The sequence below is a fragment of the Podarcis muralis genome, chromosome 9 (assembly GCF_964188315.1).
Source record: "Podarcis muralis chromosome 9, rPodMur119.hap1.1, whole genome shotgun sequence".
Classification (NCBI taxonomy): domain Eukaryota; kingdom Metazoa; phylum Chordata; class Lepidosauria; order Squamata; family Lacertidae; genus Podarcis; species Podarcis muralis.
In genome coordinates this window covers 78,768,935-78,784,096 of record NC_135663.1, presented here as the reverse complement: position 1 = coordinate 78,784,096, position 15,162 = coordinate 78,768,935, and the positions used below count along the sequence as shown (strand labels likewise).

Sequence of the window (15,162 nt, the reverse complement as noted above, 5' to 3'; positions counted from 1 at the left end):
CCATTAGCTAAAGTGGTGCTTCAGGTTAAGAACAGTTTCAGGTTAAGAACGGACCTCCGGAACAAATTAAGTACTTAACCTGAGGTACCACTGCACAATGTGCAGGAGCAGGTGGATGCACATTGGTAAAACCAACATAGACTTGTGATATGGATATACTGATGAACAATCAGCCTGAGGGTTAAGAGGATGCTGCCATTCAGGCTGGGAACATGTTGCTGGGAGAATAATTATTATTATCTTATTTTATTTTATTTTTTACATAGAGTTAACCTTGTCCCCAGCTTTGTACCTACCATTTTCTAGAATTAAATCACCCACCACCACACAGCTGCATTAAACAAAACAAAAGCCCCAAAGAAGAACACGTTGGCCGGTCTCCAGCATCAGGTCTCGTCTGGCCCTGAGCCAGCCTTTATGGATGATCCGCTCGTTTGGTTTTCATTCAGAGCCTGGAGGTTTGTAAGGCTTGTTTCAAAACCCATCACCAATTCAGCTTTGGCCAGAAACAACAGGAGTTTCCCTTCTTTTATGTTTTTCTTTTCACAGGAGGAGACAATTTGAAAGATTGCATTTCCCAAATATTATGTCACATCATTATCCAGAACATATGGAGCACCAGCGGAATCTTACACAGGTCTACTCAGAAGTAGGTCTTCTGGAAGTCCTTGAGTTCCATAGGGCTTGCTCCTAGGTAAGCGGGTCTACGATTACAGTCTGTGCTGTATTACTTCAAGCAGGCAGTGAAGGAAGCCGCTTGCAGTGTGCAGGGACCTCTTCCCAGCATTTAAAAGTAAAGTTGACAGTTGCTTTAAATTAGAGTGGCTGGCTCAAGTTCAAGGCAGCGAGTGGGTGTTCATTTAGCTGAAGAAGACAGTTGCAAAACTTGGGAATCAAGCTCCAAATGAATGCAGGGAAACCTATTATTTGACAGAAAGACACCTCTCCTTGTTTTTGGAAGGACTTTTACTCATTTGGGACAGCTACATTTGCGTGAATTTTAACCAGTATGTTGCAGCTCGAAAGGAAACATACGGTTTTGCTGGGAAAGCTGAGATCGGTGGCTCCGAAGCAAGGTAAGAAGAAAGCGGCTTTGCTGCAAAACTTTTTCAAACAACAATTAATGAAGGGAACAAAAATGGAGAGGGTTTTGATTCAAAATGCAGGTTTGTGCAAAATAATAGCTGGGTTCCAGTGCTGTAAAGTTGCTGCAGAAGTTGTGTATACCTTAAATGCAGAGCTGTATATCCCAATAAAATAGGAACATTCCTTTCAGAGCAAACAAGGCTTGTAAGAGCCCTCTGTTGTACAAACAGAACAACTTAGTTTACAGCAGAAGTATTTCCATTTTTGCAAGTAAGTCCCACCGTGTTCAATGATTCTATTTGGGAGGTGGTGGACTCTCCTTCCTTGGAGGTTTTCAAGCAGAGGTTGGGTGGCCGTCTGTCATGGATGCTCCAGTTGAGATTCCTGCATTGCAGGGGGTTGGACTAGATGACCACCAGAGGTCCCTTCCAACTCTACAATTCTATGATTCTATGAGACTACTGGCTAAGGCTTCAATCCTTGCCCTGCTTATCTGGGAATAAGTCCCAACTGAATTCACTTGGACTTGTGAGTAGATATGGTTAGGATTGTGCTGTAAACGTGCTTCAGGTTACAGCTTTCATTATATTAGGCACAGGAAGTTAACATTTGAAACTTCTGGATTTCAGTGAAGGGGCTAGGGTTTTTTTTTTTTTTTGTTTTTTAATTGCACAAAACCTTTTGGATGTTGCTATAAGAGTTTGGGCTTGGTACGGAAGGTAAGTTTCTCTATTAATTAAGAGGAGGAAATGGGTGCTTTCATATATTTTATATGCATATTAACAGAATGACCCTTTGGAGAGGAATGTGTAAATGATGAAGAACATTTTAATTTTAAAAAATTATAATTAAAGGGGACACAATACAACCATAGTTAAACACCTTTTGTGTTCATTTGCTTTCAATGAGAATTGAGATCAGCAGGGTTTAAAACTGCTCAATTGCTCTTTCCTTTTTTTTATTTTAAAAAAGGCATACATATTTGGTTTGGCTTCTCTCATTCCTTTACCAACTGACTTGAATGTTTCTGGTTTTGCTTTCCCATGAAAGATGTGAACATAATTCCAAACATTCCCTTTAGCTCAGTTGCTATGGCTCCTTGTGCACTTGTTTTTCTAACTGCTCTGTAAATACAAAATAAACGATAAGGCTTTGGAGTCATGCTTTAGCAAAGTTTGAGCAATCCCAAAACAGTTCTCTTTCTCTCTCTTAGACACACACACAGAGAGAGAGAGGGGGGGGGGGTTGGTCAGTCAAGCATCATTTGAAACATCTATCACAACATGTTAAGGCAGCAGAACTTACTGAGCTTTCTTGACATTTGAAGGATTGCGGCTGCTTAACACTTGGTGGGAGAAAACATGCCAGAATGAAAGGAAGTCTTCCATTCTCTGCTCACGCCCTCTTACAAAGTGTGAGATGTAGGTTGTGTACACATGAGCATTTACTTTGGCACCTGTGTGCTCCCACTCCTCCTGTCTGAAGCTGAGTACACATGCAGTTGGCCATAACCCAGATGTTTGCCGCAGTTCCTTGAGAAATACTCCTGTTTGGAGCCTTTCCCCTCAAACCAACTTCCATTCAACTTGAAAACGTAAGTCACAATTACAAACCCTCCAGGTACCCCTATTTTCCAGGGACAGTCCTAGATTTACAGAAGACACCCCGGTTTCTGATTTGATTCCAGAATGTCCTGCTTTTCTTAGGATGTCCCTATTCTCATTGGAGGGTACGTCTGGAATTTTGAGACATCCCGAGCCAAGGAAATAACTACACAACCTTTAGAAAACATCTGAAGACAGCCCTGTATAGGGAAGTTTTTTAATGTTTCATGTTTCATTGTTTTTATATATGTTGGAAGCCACCCAGAGTGGCTGGAGCAACCCAGTCAAATGGGCAGATAATAATAATAATAGTAATAATAATAATAATAGTAATAATAATAATAATATGACCCTATTTTCATCGGAGAAATGTTGGAGGGTATGCAATCAAGCTGAGGTGTGTATATCTGAGGCAGCCGTTTCATGTGTGCAGATGACAGCTTCACTGAATAGGCATTTGGGAGTGTTGCAGGTGCAGGAAAACAAATAAGGTAATGTGCGTCAGGTGTGTGCTGTAACAGCCTCGCTACATTTTAAGCCACTATAAATCTCACTGAGAGATTTATAGCTCAAGCCTATACATGTCTACACAGACATAAGTACCATCATTTTCAGTAAGGCTTACTCCCAGGTAAATTCTATACCATTTTGTTCTGTACAATACAAGATTGCAGCTTTCTTTTACTTAATAACCAGGGCAGGAAACAGTCGGTCAGATTTCATTGTCATTATAAATAAATTGACAATTTAAGCCCAAAGCCTAGTTTATACACTCAGTAAAACCAAGCACTGTAATAAAACTTTCCCTGGTCTGTGTGACTTTAGACTGCAGATTCCCTGGGGGAGAAAGGAGTCTGTCTTTGTATATCTGGACGTTCCAAGGGTGCCTTTTCAAACATGGGGGGATTTCAGTTAGAGGGTGCACAGTTTGAAAGCATGCACCTGCATCTATTCAAAATTAAATGTTTTAAAGTTGTGCATTTGAAGAGCATTGGTTATAGTTTTTTCCTCATCCTTTTTGTACCTAACAATAAATGAGAGCAGAGGTGTGAGTCCTTAGCTTATAGTCACTGTGACGTGCACACCTTATTTGGATTTTTTCGATAAGCAAAGCAATTTGTTCCTTCCTAGATCACATTTTGCCACCTTTTGAAATAGCTTCTATAACTGTGGTGGGGGCTAGAGACCCTCACCACATGGCAAAGGTGGTGCACTCATGTAGAGTCCCTTCATATCATGCTAACTGACGCATTTGGAATTGGAGGTGCCTACTGTGTGCAGGGGGAAGTGGGTGGCGCTGTGGGTTAAACCACTGAGCCTAGGACTTGCCGATCAGAAGGTTGGCGGTTCGAATCCCAGCAACGGGGTGAGCTCCCGTTGCTCAGTCCCTGCTCCTGCCAACCTAGCAGTTTGAAAGTACGTCAAAGTGCAAGTAGATAAATAGGTACCGCTCTGGCGGGAAGGTAAATGCCGTTTCCGTGCGCTGCTCTGGTTTCGCCAGAAGCGACTTTAAAGATTGAATCTTCCTTTTGGACACAATTTGAATGAGTTTTCTGTTTGTGGCTTCTGTAGTAGATCTTCTCCCTTGTACTCTCAATTTTTGGATTATTAATATAAGATTTAGAACGTAGAATGGTTTGGTAGTGTTTTGTGTTCTGCTTATGTGCTGCTTACTTCATACTGGTCTACTACACAGCATAGGTTCATTTCTTCAGTACTTAAATTACCTGTAAGAGCTGCAGGGGACTCACATGTTTAAACCTGAGGCGGCCCCGGTCATGTAAGAAGCAGGCGGCAGGAGTCTCCCTAGATGTCCCAGTGCTTAGAGCCAAAAGACCAAGAATAAGCTCTCACGGACTCTGCCCATGAGCAGACCTGGGTTTCAGTTAAGCAGACAAGTCTGCCATTATATATCTACTTGATCCCAATACCAGCCATGGGCAAGTGCAGTCTTCATAACTGAGTCACTGCCAGGAGAAAAGGTGGAATATAAATGAATATCATCCTCATCAGAGGCACAAGCTTAGACATCCTGCTTTTGGGGGTGACCCACCTGGCAGCTGAAGTTGGCATTGCTTCAATGGAGACACCGTGTCTCACTGAAATGTGTCCCCCGAAAACGTCTGCCTAGTGCCCATGTTTGTATATTTTAGATGGCCAGAAAAGAGTCTTTTGCTTCCCTGGGCATTTTTCTGAATGACTTTGGGATTTCCTGCTGGTTTAGTGCTACCAGTTTTGGTGCTATTTTAACATTTGGCTTGTCTTTATTCATATAACCTATAATCTGTCAGGCTAGTTTGGTATAGCTTTCCATCATAGACGCTCAATATGTGATTTAAAAAAAGATAATTATCACAGTAATAAGTTCATCTCTTTAAATTTGATGTTGTAAGCTAATTTGAATGTAGATGATGGAAAGCTGGAATAAAAGTATTTTAATTAAATAATAGCAGACTTCTACAACCCATCTTTCGCTCAGCTGTGCCCTAACCCTACAGAGTACAGGTGTGCTTAAAGAAAGAGGACACCTTTGCTGTCTATAGAAAACGAACATCCCAGAAAATAGCTTTATAGGCCTGTGTTTTCTCTGACTCACCATTTTTCTTTACAGGGTGGGGGTATTTCAGACACCTAGTTTCCCCACCTGTGATCTGAAGAGGAGGTGCAGGTCCGCCACACAAGTCTGCTGGTATTGTAGATTAGCCTCCCGAGTCAGGCAAAAAATCTGTTTACTAAAACTTGTGGCAGCTATTGAGGGCTGTATGCGCAGATTGTTACCTTGTCTAGCCCACATTTTACCAGCTTCTCTGCAAGGATATCTTGGGGCACTTTGTCAAAAGCCTTACTAAATTCAAGATATACTATGTCCTCAGCATTCCCCTGAACCATCAAGCTCGTAACTCTATCAAAAAAAGAAAGAAATGAGATTTGTCTGGCATGACGTGCTTTGTGAGAAACCCATAGAAGTGTAGAGTTGAAAGGGACCCCAGGGATCATCTAGTCCAACCCCCACAATGCAGGAATATGCAGCTGCCTATACAGGGATCAAACCTGCAATCTTGGAATTATCAGCACTATGCTCTAACCCAGGCTTCCTCAACCTCAGCCCTCCAGATGTTTTGACACTACAATTCCCATCATCCCTGACCACTGGTCCTGCTAGCTAGGGATCATGGGAGTTGTAGGCCAAAAACATCTGGAGGGCAGAGGTTGAGGAAGCCTGCTGTACCCAACCGAGCAATCATGTAAGGGCATGAGGGTTATTTTGCTGGAAAACATTTAGAATGTGCTCCATCCATTTGCCCATACTACCAGTGGTTGTTTTAAGCAGCCAGGGCAGGCAAAAATAGAGGATGCAAATGGGAAGGCTCACGCTTCCAAGACTCTTATCCACATCCTCTGGTGGAAAAAGCTGCAAAGTACCCACACTAACAAAACCAGGCAGAAACCTCCAGCATATCCACTAGCTCCACAGTCAACTTGAAGTCTTAGGTTGGAGCAAATGGGTGGTGTTTTTTTCTGCCAAGTGTTTTGCAAACTAGTCACAAGGGGCCTCTCAGAGTCCTACTCCACCTCACAAAGGCCAGGAAATATATATGAGACACTTCATCACCCCTCAGAACTGCTTTCACCACCAACACTCTGCAGATATAGAGATGGAAGGAAGATTTATAACAAAGGCGGCATTTTTCCATCTCCACAAGGTTAGCAGTTGGCTCCTTACCTCTCTCGCCCTGACCTAGCCACTGTGATCCACGCGATGGTCACCTCCAGACTGGATTATTGTAACTCACGCAACGTGGGGCTGCCCTTGAGACTGACCCAGAAACTCCAGCGGGTGCAGAATGCTGCAGCGAGACTCCTTACGAGGTCTTCGCTGCGAGATCACATTCACCCGGTGCTATACCAGCTGCACTGGCTCCCGGTGGAGTACAGGATCAGGTTTAAGGTGCTGGTTTTAACCTTTAAAGCCCTATACGGCTTAGGACCCTCGTACCTACGGGACCGCCTCTCCTGGTATGCCTCACAGAGAAACTTACGGTCTTCAAATAAAAACATCTTGAAGGTCCCAGGCCACAGAGAAGTTAGGCTGGCCTCAACTAGAGCCAGGGCTTTTTCGGCTGTGGCTCCGATCTGGTGGAACACTCTGTCACAAGAGACCAGGGCCCTGCGGGACTTGACATCTTTCCGCAGGGCCTGCAAGACAGAGCTGTTCCCCCAGGCCTTTGGCCAGGGCACAGCCTGACTCCCTCCCTCGGCAATCTTCGCGGAGCTCTGGCCCAATGGCTGCCAGTGGCTTGAATTAATTAATTTTAGAATGAATGATTTTAGAGTGTTGTTTATGCTGTACTTTTGTACTGTTTTATTGTTGTTAGCCGCCCTGAGCCCGGCTAAGGCTGGGGAGGGCGGGATATAAATAAAATTTATTATTATATTATTATTATTTCTTCACTTCCTTCAGGCTTGAAATGAGCTCTCAGCTGAGTCTTACCCCATCTGTCACCCTTGTGTTTTCATCCTTCCCACCAGGAGATGTTTGTAAGCTCTCCCAATAATAATCAGATGGGGGGGGGGGCTCCCAACAATATCCCAGAGACCCCTCCTGCCAACTGAGACAGTGACACTATTGGTTTTCTCCTTTGGATCTGGTGATAGATCTTTTGTAATCCCATCAGTGTTTTAAAAAATCAGAATGTTATTTTTTTATGAAGATGACCTCATGGCTAAAACTGCAGGACATTGTATCCTTTCTGCCTAAGGGATAAAATTATAATGTTCCAACTACCTAATTTAATCTAGATACTTGTTCCCATTGATGAAGAGCTCTTTTATGGTGAAATTTCTGCTCCCAGTTTGTGTCCGTACCGCAAAATACCATGATGCTGTAGCCTTATGGTTAAGGCCGGCCAGCCAATCAATCAATCAGTCAGTCAGTCAGCCAGCCAGGACAGGCTTCCTCAACCTCGGCCCTCCAGATGTTTTGAGACTACAATTCCCACATCCTAGCTAGGGATCATGGGAGTTGTAGGCCAAAAACATCTGGAGGGCTGAGGTTGAGGAAGCCTGGAGAAGAATATTGCTGAAAATATAAAGAGCTGCCCTAGTCCTCCTCAGAGTAGACCCATTGACCTCAACTAGTCCTCCTCAGAGTAGACCCATTGAAATTAATGAACCTAACTTAGTCATGTCCCTCAACATCAGTAGGTCTTCCATACCCTCCAAGTGTCCCTATTTTCCAGGGACAGTCCCGGAATTACAAAAGCCATCCGGGCTTCTAATTTGCTTTGTGCGTCCGTGTCTAATCTTGCCCCGTTCTAAAATTTATTTATTGGTGTGTGCTTTTCTATTTGCAAATCTACCAAAGAATAAAACCAAATCAGGATTAAGTGGTTTTCTCAGGACGGTGGAGGGTATGTATGCTGTGTCCCGTTGGTGGTGGGAATACTCTGTGGTGACAAAAATGGGGGATTGAGGAGGGTCAGTTGTGGAGGAGTGAGAAATCTCCCTGTTTCCAACTGAGGGATGTTGGAGGGCATGGTCTTCTCTGAGTAGGGCTTGTGTTGAATGCCACCTTTTAAGGTCTGCTGATGAAGGTTTGAATGTGGTGAGGCCAGAGGAAAAGTGGGGGGGGGGGTATCTTTAGAGGGGGGAGGGCAACAGTCTGCCTCAAAGACTGCATTGCGTGCAGCCAAAAGGGTTCTGGCAAACTAATTTTAGCTCTCCTGATTTCTAAAGGCCACCTGGCTTAATTGTGCTCTAACCCAACATCTGTTTCAATTGCTGGTGTGGGAAGCTTCAGTCTTCATGGAAGATAATGAAGCGGGATGAATATAATGGCCTCACATTTAAAATGTTTTTAATTAGGCAGAAAGATTTGTCAGTGGCTGAAGATGCAGAGTAGCATATTGTGCTCTGATTGTGCTTGGTTATTTATGTTTATATGTCGGGAATAGCAAGTTTCCTTTATGATCCCCATCAGTGGCCTTAGTCAAAATGCATGGTTCATTTTGTGCCAATTTGTGCAAAAGCCATGATGCATCGACATCTTATCCAGGAATTAGTTTTAAAAGCCTGGCTAGTCAGTGTACAGAACTGCAGTGTTTAACTTTGGCTAGGCAGTGCTTGAGGCAGTTTCCTTCCCTGAATTTAAAATCGTAATAATAATGTTCTCTTTGAGATCAGTAAATGTGAAGTCAGTTTCCACCTGCTTGGTTGTACTATTGTGTGTCACATGCTGTGTTCAGATACTGCTTTGCCAAATCTAATACAGCAAGGAGCAATGGGCTTATGGTTTGTCCCTGATTGCTGGTTGCACAAACAATCCCGAAGCTGGAGTACAGGAGAGGACAGACCACAGGGTCAGGGAAATTTAAGGTACAGGCAGGTGCCATGTCTCCTTAACTGGGTGTTAACGTTCTGTGTCTGGCTGTGGAGTCAGTATGAGGGCAGGCTAAGGCCCAAGACTCATCCTTCTCTTATGCCAGGTGAACCTGCCTGAAGCTAACAGCTGTGGAAGTAGTGCTCAGTTTATTTTTACAACTCTCTCTCTTATAATAATGCAAAGTTGTAGTTCACAACGGGTGTGGATTTCAGGGTTTTTGTTAAAGGAAATGAATATTGGAATCTTACTTTGGAGATCTGGGAAACACGAGATATATAATACTAAAAGCAATGCTAAAATAAACACAAGGAACGGTGGACATCCATCTGGTGTGGGTGGGGGCTCTCAACTTTCTGTCACACTCAACCGATAAAAAGAACCCCCCAGCCTTGAAGGTAATCTGGTAGGAGCACCCTTGATTATCGGTTGCTGGGAGCAGCAGGGGCAAAGCACACATGTGCCCCCTTCATGCCTCAGTGTCCTTGAGCAGCCTACTTTTCCTTCTGCCATATGGGGGGGTGTCCTTCAGTCTTCTGCAGGGCAGGGGGGGTTAAAGATCTGGGCTGTTGAAGAGAAGGGAAAATCTGTCCCCTGCCTCTTGGTTCTGCATGGCTGGGCCCCCACCAACAGGAATTCTGCAGGTGGATTCAATGCACAAACACTTCCCACAAATGTGCTCCACCGCTTATGGCAGATATTTTGCCAGAGTACTTATACTGGCTTCTGTTTAACCCATGTACTATTTGGGCTTCATCTGTTGCAAACGCCATGCCTTGCTGACATAAGAATTTATTCCAGCTCTCTGTTGGCAGGTCACGATAGCTTATAGCTGTTGTTATGAGTTGGGTAGGCTGTATGCTGAGACCCTTCTAACCCCTAGATCCCAGCAAGTCTTAAAATATGAGCTAGCTTCCTGATGAGGCAATTGCCTGAGCGATGGGCCATTAAGGGGAACAAAGGAAAGGGGCTCTGTGCAAGATGGAGCCCATCCCTCAGCTCACATATAGTTAGAAGGACAAAGCCAGAGTTTAGTGTTGCAGTGATGTGAGCTAGAGCAGTGATCCCCAACCTTCGGCCTCCAGCTGTTTTTGGACTACAATTCCCATCATCCTTGACCACTGGTCTTGCTAGCGAGGGATGATGGGAGTTGTAGTCCAAAAACAGCTGGAGGCCCAAGGTTGGGGAACACTGAGCTAGAGGGATAGCAGCAAGCTGGAGAGAGAATCAGACTGGTGTTTGATTTCTGTTTGAATCCAAGGCTGTGACTATGGGATGTGAATGCTGTGAACCCCTCTATTGTTGGCTTAGACACCCCAGTCTCTGCTGTGCTTCATTCCAAAGGAAACGCAAACCCTGGGTAAGCACCTGGAATCTCGTCCTGCTCAGAGACTGGGGTTGTGTGCAACAATGTGTTCAAACGGAATGAGGACCACCCCTGGCTATTCTCGGCTCACAACCCTTTCTGGAACACTTTCAGAATCTGGAAAGCAAAGTCTGTGCCATAAGTCAGAACATCTGGGGAAAGACTGTTTAAAAAATAATAATGGAGAGAATTATTGCAATTGTGCACTCTTGCCAGAGTGCTGGATATGGAATGGGAAAGCCTGGTGCTAACTTTGGGCAAGGCTCCCTTAAAGGTAAAGGTAAAGGTACCCCCGCCCGTACGGGCCAGTCTTGACAGACTCTAGGGTTGTGCGCCCATCTCACTCAAGAGGCCGGGGGCCAGCGCTGTCCGGAGACACTTCCGGGTCACGTGGCCAGCGTGACATCGCTGCTCTGGCGAGCCAGTGCCGCACACGGAAACGCCGTTTACCTTCCCGCTAGAAAGTGGTCCCTATTTATCTACTTGCACCCGGGGGTGCTTTCGAACTGCTAGGTTGGCAGGCGCTGGGACCGAGCAACGGGAGCGCACCCCGCCGCGGGGATTCGAACCGCCGACCTTTCGATCGGCAAGCCCTAGGCGCTGAGGCTTTTACCCACAGCGCCACCCGCGTCCCATGGCTCCCTTAGCCTAACGTAACCCCTCATAATTGTTGTGGCGATAAAATTGGATGGTCCTCTTGCCTTGGAGAAAGGGTGGGAGACAGGTGTGATGAAGGCATAGCTGCTAGCTGCATGGTAGTACATGACTGTTGAAACCTGTCATTTCTTTAGCAGGGGTAGCTAACCTGTGACCCCCTCAGATGTTGCTAAACTACAACCCCCACAATCCTTCACCATTGGCCATGCAGGCTGTGGCTGATGTGAGTTAGAGTCACCCCAAAATCTGAAGGGCCAGTTGGAGAGTGGGGCAGGAGGGTCACCTGGCTCGGGGCCTCAAGTTCAAAGAAGGCTTCAGATTCAGGAACCTGTTACATTTTTTGGCATTTGTAAAGTTTCACAACTTGTTTTTATGGACTTGTGACCAACATGTGACAGACACACTCTCAGCTTAGAGATGCAAATGTAAGGAAATAAGAGGCGTGATTTGGTAAAAGTAAGGCTGCCATACGTCCAGGAATCGGACTGTCAAAATGGCGTCCATTTGTCCGGGGAAACCTGGACGTATGACAACTAGGGCAATTTTTTAAAGAAAAATGCTGTAAAAATCCCACTATGGGGAATATGGCAACCCTAAAATGTTCATTGTTTGCTAACTGTTTTAGACTGATATGGTCTGCTCCCAAAACAGAATGTTTCCGAAAACTGGAGTTGTTCTCCTGATAAGTGGAAATCTCTCTGCAGCTTCTGCAATGTAAAACTACTCTTTCAGCTAGTTAGGGAAGAAAGAGGGAGGGAGACAACCTGGAGCCCTTTTCAGCTAGAACAGAGAGACTGAGGGAGAATTTCTAATTGTTAGCTGAGTGGAGAGGAAGTATCCTTGGAAGACAATTGTTCTCTTTGTGGACTGAGTGCATGATTAGTAGTTGTGCTCCCTGCTGAAAGCATCAGTGCTGTTTCCACCATGCTCTGCTTGCTCATTAGTAAATACAGCAAATATATAAAGCTGCTCTCTCTCATCCAAATAACCCTAAACATTGTAGTGTGGTGCCTGGATTTCCCCCTCCTTGAATAAACTGCAGCATATCAAATCTAAAAGTACTAACATTAAAGTGCAGACGATCTCTTGGGAACATTTGTTCCATTTCCATAGAAATGAAACTGTCAGCAAACTTTTTAGCACAGCTCAGTTAAAATTGGCAAAGAGCCAGACAACAAATGTTTTGGGGGCCAGGACTGGTCTCTGTGTTTGTATCGCTTCATTAGATAATATCTCGGTTCCTCAAAAAGTCAACACTTCGGCGCACCTTCCCCCCACAAAATGTCCCTATTGTGACCATCAAGGCATACCTAGAGGGTGATGTCCTGTCTAAAAGCGTGCCGGCTAAAACAAAGAGTCCAAGATTGTCTTTATTTATTCTGTCTGGTTGGATTTGGCTGTGTTTTCCATTTTAAAAACATCCTAACGTCATGCCCTGTGGACTAGTGGGTGGTTTCCCATACCTTCTGTATGAGGTGAAGTGACATGCAAAGCAAGTTTGGCATCCAGATTCGCCGAGTGAAGGGGATGCCACATCAGTTTCCAAATTCATCAACCACATTATTTTGTTGAGGGTGGAGGGGGCACCTAGCTATTTTAAACGATACGTGTAGCAGGACTGTCCTTTGCATATGCAAATGCTTTTGTTTTTCCCATGTTCGACTGACCTCTGAGGTTTTTCTGGAATGTGCTCAGGATTCTTAGAAATTAAAGCTAGATGATCCCATAGGAAGAAAAAAGCCTTGTTTGGACTAAGGCTGCCAAGATATCCTTAAAAGGAAGGGTCTGCCTGACACATAGCACTGGAAGCATTTTGTGGCAGTTTTGGCCTCTGCTGGAACTCAGGACTCACGATGCCAAATATCCACAGGAGGTTCCAGTCTTTCAGGCCCTGCAAACACCACACAAGGTTTGTAGAGCTATATCCAGTGTTTCCCAAACTTGGGTCTCCAGCTTGATGTTGGATTACAGCTCCCATCATCCCTGACCAAGCTTGGTCTTGCCAGCTAGGGATGATGGGGTTTGTAGTCCAACAACAGCTAAGGGACTCAGGTTTAAGAAACACTGCATATTAAGTCATTATAAGCAATAAGAGCTCACCCGGTTTTAAAAACAAACAAAAAATCTGGGGCAAATCCCCCAGCTTTTAATGTTTAACTGACTATGGTATTTTAATATTTTGTTGGAAGCCGCCCAGAGTGGCTGGGGAAACCCAGACAGATGGGCAGGGTATAAATAATAAATTATCATCATCATCATCATCATCATCATCACAAGGTTGTCTCTTAGAGAAGGCACACTTAAGTTGATGAGAACCACACAAGAGCTCACAACCGTTTCAGTGGGGACTAAGAAGGAGAAATTCCAGTAAATTGAGACAAACCCAGGGCCAGCCCAAGACATTTGGACACCTGAGGCAAAATAGCATCCCCCTCCCCTTCAGGGAAGAAGAGGTAAGTGAAGATCTACATCAGGATTTGCTGCCCCTGTGAATCCTTCTGCCTGAGGTCACCTCCCCTTGCCTGGTGGGTGGGCAGCCCCCATCCCACCCATAGAGTGCCACCCACTTCCACCTCTGGCCATAACCTTCACTAAAAGACACAGGTGAGGAGAAATATAGAGTAAAACAAAGTACCTCTGAGTGTATACAGAGTGCCTTCTTTCACCAGTGAGCAAGACATAATCCAAGTGCTAGCGGTGATTCAGGTAACAGAATTTGTTTGTGGGTGGGATTTTTTAAAAAATGAATAGTAATTTTTATTAAGGTTTTCAATAATGCTTTACAATATAGTAAGGTAAACAAATGCAGAATAAGACAAAATAAACAATCCAATGTTTGTGGGTGGAGTTCAAAATAGCCACACCATAGACAAATGGAAAAGAACTTCTGAAACGTCTCTGGCATTTGAACATGAAATTATAGATAAAGAGATCGATCTGAGAGGTCAACTCATTTTAAAATTCCCAAAATATCCAGTATCATAGCCATGGAAAGAACAGACTCTCTTTGCCAAATGTTCAGCATTCTTATCTTTTTAATCAAGTTTTCTTACCCTTTACTTAGAAAGATATCAGGGAAAGCGTGCAGGGAGTATTCTACCCAACTGCTCACTAAGATCTGGTGTACACATGAAACCAGGTGAGCAAAAAAGGACTAACCCACACAGTGTAAATGTACTAGGGTCTCACTTAACTCAGGTGCTCAGCTTCTGTGCATGTTTAGTTAGGATCCCAGCACAGCACACGCCCAGGCTATAGGTCCCTGACATGGGGTGGTAGCCCTGTTTGTTTCCATGCCAACTTTCCCCCAAGGAACTCAAAGCAGTGTGCAGGATTTTCCTTTCCCAAGTTTATCCTCTCAACAATCCTGTGTGGTCAGTTAGGCCAATTGGTTCACCCATTGAGCTGAACAGGATGCAAATCTGGGTCTCCTCAGTCACAGTCTGACACTAACCACTACATCACACTGTCAGGCTGTGAACCTCCAGCCTGTGGGCTAAAAATGACCCACCAGGCCTCCCCATCCGGCCTGCCAGAACATTTCAGGTGTGGGGCAGCTACCAATGTGTCTAGAAGGAAACAGCAATCACATGGTGGATGTGGGGAGCACACCTTGCTCCAATCGCTGTGCCACTGTATTCTGCTCTGGTCAGACCTCACCTGGAGTACTGTGTCCAGTTCTGGGCACCACAGTTCAAGAAGGACACTGACAAACTGGAACGTGTCCAGAGGAGGGCAACCAAAATGGTCAAAGGCCTGGAAACGATGCCTTATGAGGAACGGCTAAGGGAGCTGGGCATGTTTAGCCTGGAGAAGAGGAGGTTAAGGGGTGATATGATAGCCATGTTCAAATATATAAAAGGATGTCACATAGAGGAGGGAGAAAGGTTGTTTTCTGCTGCTCCAGAGAAGCGGACACGGAGCAATGGATCCAAACTACAAAAAAGAAGATTCCACCTAAACATTAGGAAGAACTTCCTGACAGTAAGAGCTGTTCGACAGTGGAATTTGCTGCCAAGGAGTGTGGTGGAGTCTCCGTCTTTGGAGGTCTTTAAGCAGAGGCTTGACAA

General features: G+C 44.7%; 1 protein-coding gene across 3 annotated transcripts in view; it reads left to right on the top strand.

The window, feature by feature from the left end:
* Positions 1–454: 454 nt before the first annotated feature.
* The window catches only part of C1QTNF7 (C1q and TNF related 7), a 41,152-nt gene continuing 26,444 nt past the window's right edge, over positions 455–15,162 (top strand). The window contains exon 1 of one of the 3 annotated variants that reach the window (XM_077934521.1): positions 455–694. Coding sequence is in view for 1 of the 3 variants with exons in the window: in XM_028745020.2 (XP_028600853.2) it covers positions 1,010–1,076 (67 nt within the window). In the remaining 2 variants the exon portion in view is untranslated. The other 2 variants (XM_028745020.2, XM_077934522.1) reach the window with 2 other exon arrangements.